This window comes from Jaculus jaculus, chromosome 8 (assembly GCF_020740685.1).
Source record: "Jaculus jaculus isolate mJacJac1 chromosome 8, mJacJac1.mat.Y.cur, whole genome shotgun sequence".
Classification (NCBI taxonomy): domain Eukaryota; kingdom Metazoa; phylum Chordata; class Mammalia; order Rodentia; family Dipodidae; genus Jaculus; species Jaculus jaculus.
Genome location: NC_059109.1, coordinates 116,664,517 through 116,681,345, shown reverse-complemented (window position 1 = coordinate 116,681,345; position 16,829 = coordinate 116,664,517). Strand labels below are relative to the sequence as shown.

The following is a 16,829-nucleotide window of genomic DNA, read 5'->3' as shown; positions in this document are numbered from 1 at the left end:
ATGGGTATCCAGGCCATTTTATGTCTGGAGGGAGCATGTTGTAAGGAGTCCTGCCATTCCTTTGGCTCTTACATTCTTTCCACCACCTCTTCCGCATTGGACCCTGAGCCTTGGAAGGTGTGATCGAAACGTTACTCAGTACTCCAGTCACTTCTTTCCAGCACTATGATACCTTCTGAGTCATCCCAAGGTCACTGCCATCTGAAAAGAGAAGATTCTCTACCCAAAGTAAGAGTAGCATTAATATAAGGGTATAAATATTAAGAGAAGTGCTTACTGGGCAGTTTGATAAACATAGTATATACATTTTTTCAGACATCAGCAGATGTTATACCCCTATGGCTCATGACTAACCCTGTTTTAAGTTTTCAGTATCAGGGATGTGGTCCCCCCCTCCATGGAGCGATCCTCTAGTCCAATTGGAGGGCAGTTGGTTTCCACCATGACAGACCTGCCACTATTGTACCCGTTGGCTTGTTAGGCCTGGCTGGCCAATTATAAGGCATGCAGTGTCCACTGTTGAGTATCTTCACTGGTGGTATCTCTTTCTCCCATTGAACTACATGTAGAATGGCTTCTTCCAGCTTTCTGTCAGCTGGTCTACATGGAGGAAGTTATCAGCTCAGTTCCAGTGGGATTTCTCAGTGGCCTTGCAGCCCAAATATGTGGAGTCTTCAGCAATAGGGTCTTACCATCTATTGGTGGTGGGAAACCAAGGGCCTTGGCAATGGCCTAAAATGTTTTGGGGGCATCAGGGACCACCCTGGCCAACAACTCACTGGAGGTATCCCATCCCTGGTACTGAAAATTTTCTAACAATGATCTATGGCTCCTGAATTTTCCATTGTCCAAAACTGGAGGATTCCATATGATTTATTTGCATCCTATTAGATTTTGATTAGCCCTCCCTCCACTTTTGCTTTACTCAAATCTCTTTCCTCTGACCTCACTTTGGGCCTTTTCACCCCCGTTAATCTAGTCTTCTACTTATATACAATACCAATCTATTAAGTACCTTCCTCCTTTCCTTTCTCTTCCCTTTATATCTCCTTTTTAACTTACTGGCCTCTGCTACTGAGTTTTTTCCTTCTCACAGAGAAGCCCAATCATCTGTAGCTAGGATCCACATATGAGGGAGAACATGTGGCTCTTGGTTTTCTGGGCCTGAGTTACCTTATTTAGTGTAATCATTTCTAGATACATCCATATTTCTGCAACTTTCATGACTTCATTTTTCTTTTTTTTTCTGTTGTTTAAAGAAACTTTGTTGACAGTTTTCATACATACAGATAATATAACATGATCATAATCCCCTCCTACCACCCTCCCTTTCCACCCTTCCAAATCCCTTCTCCACTGAATCTCTTCTTTCCAATTAGTCCCTCTTCTATTTTGATGTCATAATTTTTTCCTCCTATTATGCAGGTCTTGTGTAGGTAGAATCAGCCACTAAGAGGTCATGAATACCCATAGCCCCTTTGTGTCTGGGAGATAATGTTGCAGAGCACTCCTCTCCTTCTTTTGGCTCATACATTCTTTTCACCATCTCTTCCTCAATGTTTCCTGAGCTTTACAAGCTGTGATAGAGGTGTTTCATTTAGTACTGAACACTCCACTGTCATTGAGTCTCACCAGTGGTCACCCCCATCTGAAATAGAAGCTTCTCTAATCAAAAGTGAGAGTAGCATTAATATATGGGCATAAACTTAAGTATTTAAAGGGCAGTTTGCATGAATGATGTGAAAACAACTGATAATGTCCTACTAACACTGACATTTGAAAGTTTGAATCTCTAGTAAAACTGATATTTTTCCAAAATTTGAAAATTGCAAAGGAATGTCTTTGACCATTTTGGGATATTAAAAAGAACATAATCTGTTTATAAAGAAAGGAAAAATAATTCAACACAATACATTAAAGTCTTTTCTAAGTTTTTTCTAAGCAAAAATAGCTCAATGGCAGGTACACGTTAAGAATGTTTAGAAGCAAAAGACCTGTCATGCCCCTGAGTATATGGAGTTTTAGACATATGAATGCACACTTCATTTTCTTTCATGATGGGATCATTTTCTAAATGGCTCTTTTTTTTTAATTTTTTAAAATTTTTACTAGCATTTTCCATGATTATAAAAAAAAAGTCCCATGGTAATTCCCTCCCTCCCCACCCCCCCCACACTTTCCCCTTTGAAATTCCATTCTCCATCATATTACCTCCCCATCACAATCATTGTACTTACATATATACCATATCAACCTATTAAGTACCCTCCTCCCTTCCTTTCTCTTCCCTTTATGTCTCCTTTTTAACTCACTGGCCTCTGCTACTAATGACTTCATTTTTCTTTACTGCTGTTACTCAAATTCTTTATTCTCCCATCTTTACCTATAGAAATTTTATCTGTCCTTGCAGGTACAGTTCAAATATTACCTCCTCCATGAAACTGTCTCTCAACATCTTCATTGACTGACCTTTGTCCTAAACCTCTGTTAGCCTTAGGGCAGTAGTTCTCACATATGGTGATTTGGCCCCACAGAGGACATTTGGTATTGTCCTGGAGACATTTTTGGTGGTCACAGCTTTTTGGAGAGGGTACTGTGTTGTAGAGGTTAGGTGTGCTCTTAAACCCTGCGCTGCACTGGAAAGCCTTGCCCTCAACAAAGACATTCCCGTCCTCGCATGACTGCTGCTACGGCACTTAGAAACTGCCTGTGAGTTTGTCCACACACAGCCCTGAGCTGCGCTGCAGATTTGTGTACAGACTTTGTCTTCCCCGCCTCATTAAACCCCTAAGTGAAGAACTCCAACCCCAAATTTGTGCTTTCTGATTCCTTGCTACGTAACAAGATTTCATCCTTGCGTCTGTGACTTGATGCCAACTGAGTGAATTTATAATCAGATATAGGGAGGTCTCATTGTGGGGTAGACATTGTGTGATAGTCTGCTGAACAGTTCTTCTCTTCACCCCCAGTGGGATATAAAGTGAGCATTTATGAAAAGAAGATGTGGGTTTCAGTTCTAGTTGTGCCATTTATTAGTGGAAGTATTTTGGCCAATTTGACTTCTTAAGCCTCATTTTTTTCATCTCTTAATAGCAATGATGCTGCTGTCCCAGTGTTTTTCATAGTACCATTGTGCTAATTGAGTGATCTGTTCAATGATTGCTTATTCAGGCAGTGGGAAGGGAAGATGTGAGTCTGCTGTGCTGTAGAAGCTCTGCTGATTACCTTCCCAGCCAGTCCTCTGGCGGGCAGTGTACCACCCTTTTAGCCTTAACTGCCTCAGTACTGGCTGCAGCTAACCCTTTCTGCTCCTCAACACGCCCCCCCCACCCTCGCCTCTTTTGTCTGCTGCATTGTTTTGGTAGCCTGTCTGCAATCTTCCTAAACCAAATGCGGTTGGCTCTGTCCCTAGAATACAAACTAGTGGCCTGGTGTCAGTGCAACTGAACAAAGCTTAGGGTAACAAATTACCTTGGACACAGACACTATACTTTCTTACTGTTCTAGTGCCCCTCGCCAAATATTTTTAAAGCACTAGGAATCTCAGTGAGCTTTCTCTGACTAAATGGCAGTGCAGAGTGGGGTCTGACCAAGTGCACCTGTCTGCTAATTTACTGAGCGACCTTCAAGTCTTTGAACCTTACTAGGTTGCTAACTGGGGACTTCTTACAATTGCAATGAAGATTGTATGAGATGCAAGGGAGAGGAGCTCAATTTAGGGAGAAAATATGTAGTGCAACATTTATAGGGAGATTTTGGGATGCATAATATCAGCCCTATCAGGCACTCTTGCTCAACATCTTCCCTTTACAGATGGAGAAACTGAAGCCAAGAAAGGGAAAATGCTTTGCACAGTTCTAATCAGTTGGTTAGGGGCCTGCTTAGTCTAGAGTCCACTTCTGATGTTCTTATGGGCTCTTTCCATGACTGGAAGGATCCATGCATCTCTGGACAACTACTTCCTAGGTGGACAAAAGCTTGCACTCGTCATCATTGGATTTATTTATTATTTTTATTTATTTATCTGTTGGTTTTTTGAGGTAGGGTCTCCCTCTAGCTCAGGCTGACCTGGAATTTACTATGTAGTCTCAAGGTGGCATTAACTCATGGCGATCCTCCTACCTCTGCCCCCCAAGTTCTGGAATTAAAGGCATGCCCACCATACTTGGCTATTTTTAATTTTTTTGAGACATGGTCTCACTGTAACCCTGGCTGACCTGGAACTCACTCTGTAGCCCAGGCTGCCCTCTAATTTAAGGCAGTCCTCCTACCTCAAGTCTCCTAAGTGCTAGGATTAAAGGCTTGTACCAAGTCTTTGTTTTGGCTTTGTTTGCTTGTTTAGTGTTGCTGGGAATGAATCCCCAGAGCCTCATGAATGCTATACAAACACACTACCACTGAGATATCCTCCCATTTTTATTTTTATTTTTTAAAACTTGTGCCAGCCATGGTGGTTCACACCTTTAATCCCAGCACTCGGGAGGCAGAGGTAGGATTGCTATGTGTTCAAGGCCAGCGTGAGACTACATAGTGAATTCCAGGTTAGCCTGGGTTAGAGTGAGACCCTACCTCAAAAAACAAAAAACGGACTGGAGAGATAGCTTAGTGGTTAAGGCACGTGCCTGATAAGTCTAAGGACCCAGGTTCAGTTCCCCAGTACCCACATGAGCCAGATGCACAAGGTGGCACATATATGTCTGGAGTTTGTTTGCAGTGCCTGGAGGTCCTGGCATGCCCATCTTGCCTCTTTCTCATTCACTCCCCCTATCTCTCAAATAAGTAAGTAAGTAAATATTTAAAAAACAAAAAACTTGTTTTTGTTAGCTTCCGTAAGTATAGATAATAAACCATGATCATTTCTACACCCACCCTCATTCTCCCCCTCTCAAATCTACCCTCCATCAAATCCCTTCCCCCTTCCATTTAGTCTCTCTTTTATTTTGATTTTGTTATCTTTTCCTTTTATCATGAAGGTCTTGTATTGGTAGTGTCAGGCATTGTGAATGAATATCAAGGCCATTTATGTCTGGAAGATTACATGGTAAGCAGTCCTACTCTTTCTTTGGCTCTTGAAATCTTTCTGCCACCTCTTTTGCCATGGTCTCTGAGCCCAGGAGAGTGTGATAGAGATGTCTCACTTAGTACTGAACACTCCACTGTCACTTTTCAGCACTATGGTAACTTTTTTTGAAGGTTTAGAGAGACTTTATTAGTTAAGAGAAGGAAGTACAGATAGTTTCTGCCATGTGGAAGGTGGGAGGAGGGAAAGTCCCAGCTTAAAAAAAAATTTTATTTATTTATTTTCAAACAGAGAGAAAGAGACAGAGAGAGAGAATGAGCATGCCAGGGCCTCCTGCCACTGCAAACAAACTCCAGATGCATGTGCCAGTTTGTGCATCTGGCTTTACATGGGAACTAGGAAACGGAACCTGGGTCATTAGACTTTGTAGGCAAGTACCTTAACTGCTGAGCAATCTCTAGCCCAAATTATTTATTTATTTGGTTTTTTCGGGGTAGGGTCTCACTGTAGCCCACGCTGACCTAGAATTCACTATATAGTCTCAGGGTGGCCTTAAACCCACAGTGATCCTCCTAACTCTGCCTCCCAATATTTATTTTGTATTTTTCAAGGTAAGGTCTCAATCTAGCCCAGGCTGTCCTGGAATTCACTCACTGCACACTCAGGCTGGCCTTGAACTCAGTGATTCTTCTGCCTCAGCCTCTTGAGTGCTGGGATTAAAGGCATGCACCACCATGGCCAGCTATAGTGACTTTTGGTCATCCCAGTGGTTGCTGCCATCTGAAAAGAGAATCTTCCTTTAACCAAAAATGGTAATGACATTAATATATGGATATAAACATTAAGCAAGTGCTTATAGGACAGTTTGGTGGGCATAATGTATATTTTTAACCAGACAGCAGCAGGCATTACTCCACTAGGACTCATGACCTCTTCAGCCATGGGCTTTTGACTAGTATTCCCTCCTGTGGAGTGGGCCTCCAGTCTAATTAGAGAATGGTTGGTTTTACCCATAACAGACATGCCACTTTTGCACCAGTTGCCACATTTGGCCTATCTGGCCAGCCTTAAGGCTTGCAAGGTCCACTGCTATTAACCACCTTTGACTTCTCTCTCCTATAGGACTGCATGCAGCATAGCTTTTTCCAGCTTTCTGTCAGCTGGTCCACAAGGAGGAAGTTTCCAGCTCAGCTCCAGCTTGATTTTTCAGTGAACCTGCAGCCCAAGTATGTGGAGTCTTTAGGAATAGGGTCTTACCATCTAGTTATGGTGGCAGCCAAGAGCCTTAGCAATGGCCTAGAATGTTTAGGGAGCATCAGGGACCTCCCTGGCCAACAACTCACTGGAAGGTATTCTGCCCTTAGTGCTGAAATATTTGATGATCAGTGTGTTTTGGACTACCACTTCAACAGAGCTCCTAGACATTTTTCCTGTTTAGTATTTCAGAGGTTTGTTTGGGGCAAATTTAAATATTACAAATCTTAATGTCTTAAAAGGCCCTTCTCATGCTGACCCTGTGTGCCAGAGAACACTGGTGTCTTTTTTTTGCTTCCTAGTAAAACATTTCTTGCACTTAAGTTGAAAAGTGTCAGTTTCTAAATTTCTAAATGATCTACATAGCTATAGGCTATTCAGCATTGGGCCTGAACCTCATTTTCCTAGATTGATTGATTGACTTCTTTTTATAAAATATTTATTTACATATTTCCAAACAGAAAGACAGAGAAGGAAAGAGAGAATGGGTGCACTAGGGCATTTTGCCACCCTAGGGCCACTTGCCACTGCAAACGGATTCCAGATGCGTATGCCACTTTGTACATCTGGCTTTATGTGGGTAAAAGGGAATCAAACCTGGGCCATCAGGCATTGTATGCAAGTGACCTATCCGCTGAGTCATCTTTCCAGCCCTGTTTGTTTTGAGACAGGGTCTCACTGTGTAGTTCAGGCTAGCCTTGAACTCCTGGCTATCCTCCTGCCTTAGCCCTCCTAGTGCTGGGATTGTGTGAGCCCACCATGCCTGGCTTTTCCTAGTTTTTTGTTGTTGTTTTGTTGTTTTGTTTTGTTTTGTTTTTTTTCAAGGTAGGGTCTCCCTCTAGCCCAGGCTGACCTGAAATTCACTATGTAGTCTCAGGATGGCCTCGAACCCTAGGTGCACACCTTTAATCTCAGCAGTTCCATGTCAGCCTGGGCTAGAGGGAGACCCTACCTCAAAAACCTAAAACAAAAAATAAGTAAATACAATATTTATAAAATAAAATAAATAAAGATGTGCACCATCATGCCCTGCTCTAGTTTTTTTTTTTTTTTTTTAAGAAATATCTTATTTTTAGGGAGGGGAGAGAGGCAGGCAGAATTGGGGGAGTGGCAGGCACTGGACATACCAGTGCCTCTTGCCACTGCAAACATACCGCGATGCATGTGGCACTTTGTACATCTGACTCTTCCCAGCCTGCATCTGTTTTGACCAACATTTAATTTTTTTTTCTTTTTTAAAATATTTTATTTTTATTTATTTGACAGAGAGAGAGAGGTGGGGGTGGGGAGACAGAGGGAGAAAATGGGTACGCCAGGGCCTCCAGCCACTGTAGACAAACTCCAGATTTGTGTGCCCCCTTGTACATCTGGCTAACGTGGGTCCTGGGGAATCAAACCTGAGTCCTTTGGCTTTGCAGGTATATACTTTAACTGCTAAGCCATCCCTCCAGCCCTAATTTTCTTTTTACTTATTTGAGAGAGGGAGAGAAAGATGCAGGGAGAGAGAGGGAGAGAATAGGTGCGCCAGGATCTCCAATCACTGCAAACAAACTGCAGACACATGTGCCACCTTGTGCATCTGTCTTATGTGGGTCCTGGGGAATTGAACTGAGGTCCTTTGGTTTTGCAGGCAAATGCCATTGACCAACTTCTAATTCCCTTTTATTTTATTTATTTATTTTTAACAGTGCTGAGAATTGAACCCAGGATCTTTTGTCTGCTAGGCTGGTGCTCCACTACTGATCTTTATCCCCCTAGCCCCTCCCTTTTCCCTTACATTTGTAATTTCAGTAGCCTGGCAGATTCTTACCTTTCAGCTAGGCTTCTCATATATTCCCCTTCTAGTTGATCTGGCCTCTTGAATCTTTTAAAAATCCCATGTAGGTGGGGGTTGGAGAACAGCTAAGCAGTTAAGACACTTGCCTGTAAAGCCTAAGGACCTAGGTTTGATTTCCCAGTACCCACATAAGCCAGATGCACAAGGTGGTGCATGCATCTGGAATTCATTTGCTGTAGCTAGAGGACCTGGCTTGCTCATTCTCTGTATATATCTGCTTCTCTTTCTCTCTCAAATGAATAAATATTGAAAAAGTAAATAAGTATAAATCCCATATAGAGACTGGAGAGATGATTCAGTGGTTAAGGCACTGACCTGAAAAGCCTAACTAAGGACCTGGGCTTGATTCCCCAGTACCCATGTAAAGCCAGATGCGCAAGGTGGCGTGTGCATCTGGAGTTCATTCATTGCAGTGGCTAGAGGTCCTGGCATGCCTGTTTTTTGTATATGTCTTTCTCCCCCCCCCCAAATAAATAAAAACTTTTTAAAAATCCCATATAGTTTACTGAAATTCCTTTTGAAAGAAGTCAAGGTGAAAATAATGAGTGTCATCTTCAGTATCCCAAGTTGTGGCTAATGTCTTTTAGTTCATGTCTTCATCTCAGATGATCCCCACTGGACTTCAGTAATAGTTTACATCTCAGACTCATTACTCAAAATTGAGAAAAACCCCAGGAAATTGTGTATTAAAATTGAAGGTATGCTGTTCAAACAACAAGTGAAGACTAGACCTTGTTTCTGAAATTGGCTACCAAGAAATAGCTGGAATTTTATTTCCTGTTTCTCTACTAATTTCATGTTCTCCTAGCCCTTAACTACCTATTAACAGAGTGAGTGTTCTTATGCTGGTGTGATGACTCAGACCCAGACCAAGGGTTCTGAGTCATTATTGGCATGTATAGGATTGCTTTAGGCTTTTACCTCAGTGGGTATCACCATATGAGTATAGAGAAAGGAACTTGTCCAGGTTCCCCATAACCTGCAGGCAAGATGCAACATAGACTTTATGGTATAGGGGAGAAAGCAAGAGTTTGGTTGGTTTTTGAGGCAGGGTCTCACTCTAGTCCAGGCTGACCTGGAACTAACTCTGTAGCCTCAGACTGGCCTTGAACTCATAGCTATCTTTCTAATTAAACCTCTAGGTGTTCTGAGACTATAGTCATGAGCCACCATGTCCAGCTAACAAAAGTTTTTAAATAGCCCAACCTTCATGTTTATGAAGTAAGAAATGAAGATATTTTCCTGAGAGGATTGTTACAAGGATTAAACATAGATACTTAGGGAATTTCTGGCACATAATTGGTGCCCACTTTTGCCCCTTTGCTGTTTCATTCAATTTATAAGGATGACTGGGCTTTTTTGTCACTCATTCCATTTCCTCATAAGACTAGGAAGAAGGAACCTCATAAGACTAGAAAAATTTCATTGTCTATTGCATCAACAACCTTTGAAAATAGTGATAGCTCTTTGTGCCAGGATGGGACCTGGCAGCAATGCTATTTGTACAAATGCCAGAACTGCAGGCCACAGATCCCCAAGAGGGAGCCAATCTGTGCAGCAGAGGAATCTGGAGATGGAGTTTTCCACCATGTGATCTTAGATTTCGTATATATGTTATAAAATTGCTCATTGGCAAGGGCTCAGGATAGCAAGCACTGCGCATACTTTGTGTCTTCAGCAGAATGCATGGTTTCCTTCATGTGTAGAAGGTGAATGTTGCCATCTTGTTGCTAGTTTGTAAGTAATCCTGGAGTAGTTTACTGTCCTCCTAACCAGCATTTCTTAAATTTTTATTTAGCTGGGTGTGGTGGTGCACCACCACACCTAGCGCTTGGGAGGCAGAGGTAGGAGGATCACTGTGAGTCCTAGGCCATCCTGAGACTACATAGTGAATTCCAGGTCAGCTTGGACTACAGTGAAACCTTACCTTGAAAAAAAAAAAATTGCAAGCAGAGAGGAGAGACAGATAGAAAGAATGGCATGCCAGGGCTTATAACCACTGCATACGAACTCCAGATGCATGTGTTCCTTGTGCATCTGGCTTATGTGGGTCCTGGGGAATCTAACATGAGTCCTTGGGCTTCACAGGCAAACACCTTAACCGATAAGCCATCTCTCCAGTCCACTAACCAGCATGTTTGCCTTACGCTGCATTGAGCCCAGCTGACAGGCTCTGCCCATTTGCATTGTTTGATGACACAGCATCTCTTTTTTTGTTCATATTATTTTTATTTTATTTATTTATTTATTTGTATTTCAGGGTAGGGTCTTACTCTGGTCCAGGCTGACCTAGAATTCACTATGTAGTTTTAGAGTGTTCTTGAACTCACAGTAATCCTTGTACCTTGGCCTTTCAAGTGCTGGGATTAAAGGCATACGCCATCATTGCCTGGCTTTTCTTCATTTTTAAAAAATATTTTATTTATTGTTTATTTGATAGATACAGATAGTACACCATTCTAGCCACTGCAAATGAAGTCTCAGACACATGCAGCACTATGTGCATCTGGCTTATGTGGGACCTGGAGAATCGAACCTGGGTCCTTAGGCTTCACAGGCATGTGCCTTAACTGCTAAGCCATCTCCCCAGCCCCCTTTTTCATCTTTTAAAAGTAGGGGATTGCCAGGCATGGTGGCACATACCTGTAATCCTAGTACTTGGTAGGTGGAGGCAGGATGTCAGGAGTTCAAGGGTAGCTTTTGCTACATATGAGTTAGAGGCTAACCTGGGCTACATGAGACCTGACTCAAAAATAGTAACAACAATGTTTAAAAGAAAGAGCAGGGCTGGAGAGATGGCTTAGCAGTAAAGGCGCTTGCCTGCAAAGCCTAAGGACCCAGGTTTGATTCTCCAGGACCCACGTAAGCCAGATGCACATGGTAGCACATGCATCTGGGGTTCATTTGCAGTGGCTAGAGGCCCTGGTGTACCCATTCTCTCTCTTCCTCTCTCTGTCTCTAATAAATAAATAAAAATAAGTCCTTAAAAATGTTAAAAAATATAAAAAATAAAAGCAAATCAGGGAGCACTAAGCAGACCTTGCCTCCATGTTAGGCTTTTCTCTGCCCCCCATAGTGAAGTTTTTCCTGAAGGCTTGAGAGTAAATTAAACTAGAAAACAAAGCAGGTGAATTGAAAGACAGGTTCAGGAAATCCCATTTTATTTGGAAAAAAAGAATAAATGGAAAGACCAGAATTCTTGTTTGTTTTGAGACATGGTCTTCCTGTGTATGCCAGACTGGCCTAAAACTCAGTCCTAGTATAGTGGTTGTCTTTTGGATAGAAGAACTGTAAGAAAGATATCTTTCTGTGGGCTGAGGAAATGGCAGTGGGTAAAGCATGAGGACCTGAATTCAAATCCCCAGCACCGACGTAAAAGCTGGGTATGGCCACTCTTGCGTGTAATCCTAGTACTAAGGGGGTAGAGACAGGAGGATCCCTATGGCTTGGTGGCTCTTTAGCCAAATTGTTGAGTTCTAGGTTCAATAAGAGACCTTGTCTCAAAAAATAAGGTGAAATTCTCTTTGTGTCGATCTCTTTCTGTTTTTTCCCCTCTCCTGTGAATAAATAAATCAAGGGCTGGAGGTATGGCATAGTGGTTAAAGTATTTGCCTGCTATAAGGCAAAGGACCCAGGTTTGATTCCCCAGGACCCACATGAGCCAGATGCACAAGTGGGTGCATGCTTCTGGAGTTTGTTTGCAGTCATGCCCATTCTGTCTGTCTCTCTCTCAAATCAATCAATCAATCAATTTTAAAACCTTAATAAAAACAATCAATAAATAGTGGGAGGGGACTGGAGAGGTGGCTCAGCTGTTGAAATCGCTTGCTTGTAAAGTCAGATGTTCCAGTTTTCACATAAAGCCAGGTGCATAAAGTAGTGTGTTTCTGGAGTTCATTTGCAATGTCAGGAGGCCCTGGGTGTGGCCATTCTCTCTCCCTGCCTCTTTCTCTCTGTCTCTCTTTCTCAAATAAATAAAATAAAGGTGGTGAACAACTGAGGAAGACAGTGTCAACCTCTGGCATGCATGCATACAAAATATCAAAAGGATACCTTTTTATTTTCAGATTTTTTAATACTTTTTTAAAGTGAGCATATAAGGTCCAATTGTGTGATAAACAGAATGAGTCATTTTCAGTCTACTTTCTTTCAGGTGCTGGGGATTGAACCTAGGACCTTATGCATGCTAGGCATATACACTACCACTGAGCTATACCTTCTGAGTTTTCAATGTTTATCTTTTTCTGATCTACTGATCTGTAATACAGTATGCTTTTTACATCCAGGGCAGACTACAAACTACAGCTACCAGTCAGCTGTGGGATCATGAGGAAAGCAATTGAAAGATGAGTGTAGTGCATTACTAAACTGATGTTCAGTAGGTTTAGTTCTTTTATTTTTATTTTTTTAAATACTTTTTGCTTATTTTATTTATTTATTTGAGAGCAATGGCGGGGGGGGGGGGGAGAATGGGTGCGCCAGGGCTTCCAGCCACTGCAAACGAACTCCAGATGCGCGCACCCCCTTGTGCATCTGGCTAACGTGGTTCCTGGGGAACTGAGTCTTGAACCGGGGTCCTTAGACTTCACAGGCAAGTGCTTACCCGCTAAACCATCTCTCCAGCCCTTATTTTTATTTTTGAGATAGGGTTCTTACTCTGGTTCAGACTGACCTGGAACTCACTTTGTAGTCCAAGCTGACTTTCAATTCACAGTGGTCTACCTCAGCCTCCCAAGTGCTGGGATTAAAGGCATGAGCTAATAGGCCTGTCCTGAGTTCAATTTTTTATTTTATTTTTTTAAGGTTTAGGAGATTTTTTTTTTTTTTTTGATCTAATAGATAGAGCTTAAAGCATGTAAGTGAAGGAAAGAGGACTGCCCATGAGAAGGCAGGAGCATGGCAAAACCTTCCTAGAGACCCACAAGGGGATCTTTTGTCCATTCTGAATGGGAGCTAAACTAACCAGCTGGGTTCAGGTTTAATCCTTTCAGGAATCTAGGAGAGGGTACTATTCGTTTTTGGTTTTTCATGGTAGTGTCTCTCTCTAGCTCAGGCTGACCTGGAAATCACTATGTAGTCTCAGGGTCTCAGGGTAGCCTCTCATAGTGATCCTCCTACTTCTACTTCAGCCTCCCAAGTGCCAGGATTAAAGGCATGTGCCACCATGCACCTGGCGAGAGGGAACTATTCTATGAAAGGGAATTTCTCTTTAGGGAGGGAATCAGGTTGAGTTTAAGGAAAAACATTTAGGGAACCCCTTTAGGCAGATCCTTCTCTGGCCTCTAGCAAAGTGAAGATTGCAAGGATAGGTTTCTTCCATGCTTTTATTTAAGGGGCCCTGATATCCTGAAACTGCCTCAGTCCTCACTGTCAAGAAGTAAACCTAACTGCTGTTAGGGAATTATGGCAACTACTGGACGGATTGCATCAAGCTGAGTGGAGCCACTGGATATGGAAGTTGGGGTACCTCTCCAATGACTATATCTAATGGACTCCAAAAGTACAATGGTATAGTATGATAAGACAGTTCTTGATAAAGATGTTGAGGAGAAAGAATAAAATATATAGGGGTCAGGCACTGAGAAGATTGGAACTCTTTTATTTTTATTTTTATTCTTTTGGATTTTCAAAGTAGGGTCTCACTGATGACCTGGAATTCACTATGTACTCTCAGAGAGTGACCTTGAACTCACAGCAATCCTCCTACCTCTGCCTCCAGAGTGCTGGGATTAAAGGTATGAGCCACCATGCCCAGCCCAGATTGGAATTCGTTAGTGTTCTCATTCTTTTCAGGACTTGGAGGGTGGTCGAGGGTACCTAAGTAGTTAGTGTGTCATAGGATCATCTGAATACAGACTGACTTTAAACAAGAGAAGACAAAGTCAGGTGTGGTGGTGCACGCCTTTAACCGAGCACTTGGGAGGCAGAGGTAGGAGGATCACTGTGAATTCAAGAGCACCCTCAGACTACATGGTGAATTCCAGGTCCGCCTGGGCTTGAGTGAGGTGAGACCCTACCTCAAAAAACAAAAACAAGAGAAGACAAAGTTTAAAACTTAGCAGAAGGCTGGAGGGATGGTTTTGCTGTTAAGGTGTTTGCCTATGAAGCCAAAGGACCCAAGTTCGATTTTATTATTTATTTATTTGAGTGTGGGGGTAAGAGGCAGATAGAGAATGTGTGCTCCAACCACTTCAACAAACCCAGATGCATGTGCCACCATGTGCATCTGGCTTATATGGGCTTTTATATGGGGAATTGAACCTGGGTCCTTAGAATTCGCAGGCAGACACCTTAACTATGCTAAGCCATCCCTCTGGCACTAAAAGTGTTCTTATCTTTCATAGCGTCTATGGATTAAGAATTCAGACACAGATGTGGCAGGGAGGATAGTTCTGGCCCTTTCCTCATGAGGTTTAGTCAGATATCTCTAGGGCTGTCACCTGAACTCTAGACTGGGGCTGGAGGGTTGATTTGCAAGGTGGCTCATTTTCATGGTTGGCAGGTTGGTTCTGGTATGTTGATTCCTGTCCACATGGACCTCCAGAGCACTGCTGAGTGTTGTCACAATTCTTATTTTCCTTCAAAGATGGTGGCTCAAGACAAAGCAGAAACATGCCTTTGTAATGTAACTTGGGAGAATCACAAATTCTATTAGTAACGTAGGTCATTCCTAATTAATTTTGATGGTAGGTTCTAAATGAGTGTGAATATGTGGAATAAATGAGTATGGGACTCATAGGCCACACATAATCTTCATCCACTGCTGAGACTCCCCTCTGAAGGTTAGTTGGTTCATTTCCTCTTCATTGCCATTACTAAAACAGGGCCTTATTCTACATTAACCTTCAATTTTTGCCTCCCTTAATTCACCCTCCAAATAATTGCTTCCAGAAGCATTGTTCTTACCCATCAAAGTACTTACCCATCATCATCATCAGTAACAAAGATGTATATTCCATGAGTGTAAGCACTATTGTATTTGTTACTTGCTTCTTCATAAAAATATCACCACAAGCTTAATGACTTAAAGCAATACACATTATTTATCTCAAAGTTTCTGTGACTCCTCTGCAAGGCTGTGCATCAAGGTGTCAACAGTGCTTGCTTCTCATCTAGGGCTAGACTGGGGAAAAATTTGCTTCCGACTCATGTGGTTGTTGGCAGTACTCAAATCCTGACAGACTGTTGAACCAAGTCTTGTTTTCTCACTATCTTTCAAGGAGAGGCTGCCCTCAATTCCCTGCAGTGTCTTCTCAGCAAGACAGATATCAAAATAATTTGTAATGTAACCATATACAAGTGCTTACATGTTTCCCTTACTCTTTTTTAAAAAAATATTTTTTATTCTTTGCAAGGGAAGAGAGATTGAGTACACTAGGGCATTTTGCCACTGTAAATGAACTCCAGACATGTGCCACTTTGTACATCTGGCTTTATGTGGTACTGGGAGGATCAAACCTGGGCCATCAGGCTTTCTAGGCAAGCACCTTTAACTACTTCCTGAGCCATCTCTCCAGCCTACATTTCCCTTACTCTCTTGGTCAAACCTCACATTCAGTAGAGATGGAGTAGGGAGCTGAGCAAGGGTTTGAATACCAGGAAGGAAGAATAAACAACAGCTGCCTTCACTGTGTATCTTCAGTACCCCAAGCAGTACATGATACACTCTGACATATGAATGAATGAGTGCAATGTGACTGTCACGTTTCCAACTTCTAGCTTAAAGCTTTTCTTCTATTTCAGAGTTACTAGTTTATTCTTTGGCCTTCTCTACTCTGAACTGTCCTCATGGATGAACTTCAGGATGTTCAACTCACAGAGATCAAGCCACTTCTAAATGATAAGGTAAAGACTCTTCTATTTTTAACTAAAATTGTGCAGATATTTTTGTCTGCTATTAGTTCTTTTTTTATATGATCACAATAGTTTGTTACTATTTAGTTTGACTTTCAATGATAGGAGTACATTTTAAGTACATTTCTTACTCTTTTATGTCTTCCCCCACTTTCTTTCACTTCCATAGGCCATCTTTGAGATTTCCCTATTTTTCAGATGGAAATCTTAAGGGGAAAAAATTAATATGACCAACTTAAAAATAGAAAGTGTGAGGGTGGTGTTTGATTTAAAATGTCTAGAGCTGGGTATGGTGGCACACACCTTTCATCCCAGCAGTTGGGAGGCAGAGGTAGGAGGATCACCATGAATTCGAGGCCACCCTGAGACTACATAGTGAATTCCAGGTCAGCCTGAGTTAGAGTGAGACCCTATTTCAAAAACAAAGCAAAACAAAGCGAAACAAAAAAAAAAAAAATCCAAATGTCTTTACTTTTAGTTTCTATAAGAAAAGCTTAATATGACAGCTGATAGGGTATGCAGGCTGCAGTGCTCTCCCAAAAGTTTATTGAATCTATAACCTGACCTTTCTACCCACATCACTGCTTTCATCAGGTATTGGATGTCAGTAATATACCTCGTGAACACAGAGTGTGCAAGAACTTCATAATGAGCAGCATAGCTGTCAGTTACCAGGACTCAGCAAGTAGTGGGTATGCTGTGACGTACCAAAAATTTAAGATAGGCTGATCTTTCAGATCCCTCTCTGGTTAGTAAATGTGTCAAATTTTTGTTTACATTCTGTCTGTGGTTTACTGTCCTTGTTCTATATTAAAATGTTTTTATATCTCTGTGAGGGAAGTACTGATGGAGAATAAGGATGGG

At 42.0% G+C, this 16,829-nt stretch overlaps 1 protein-coding gene across 2 annotated transcripts in view; it reads left to right on the top strand.

Moving 5' to 3' along the window:
* The window catches only part of LOC101598719 (protein NDRG3), a 117,840-nt gene that overhangs the window by 10,462 nt on the left and 90,549 nt on the right, over positions 1-16,829 (top strand). For both annotated transcript variants that reach the window (XM_045156016.1, XM_045156015.1), the window contains exon 2: positions 15,855-15,956. In XM_045156016.1, the coding sequence (XP_045011951.1) occupies positions 15,900-15,956 (57 nt within the window). In that variant the 5' untranslated portion in view covers positions 15,855-15,899. The remainder of the gene's footprint in view (positions 1-15,854; positions 15,957-16,829) is intronic.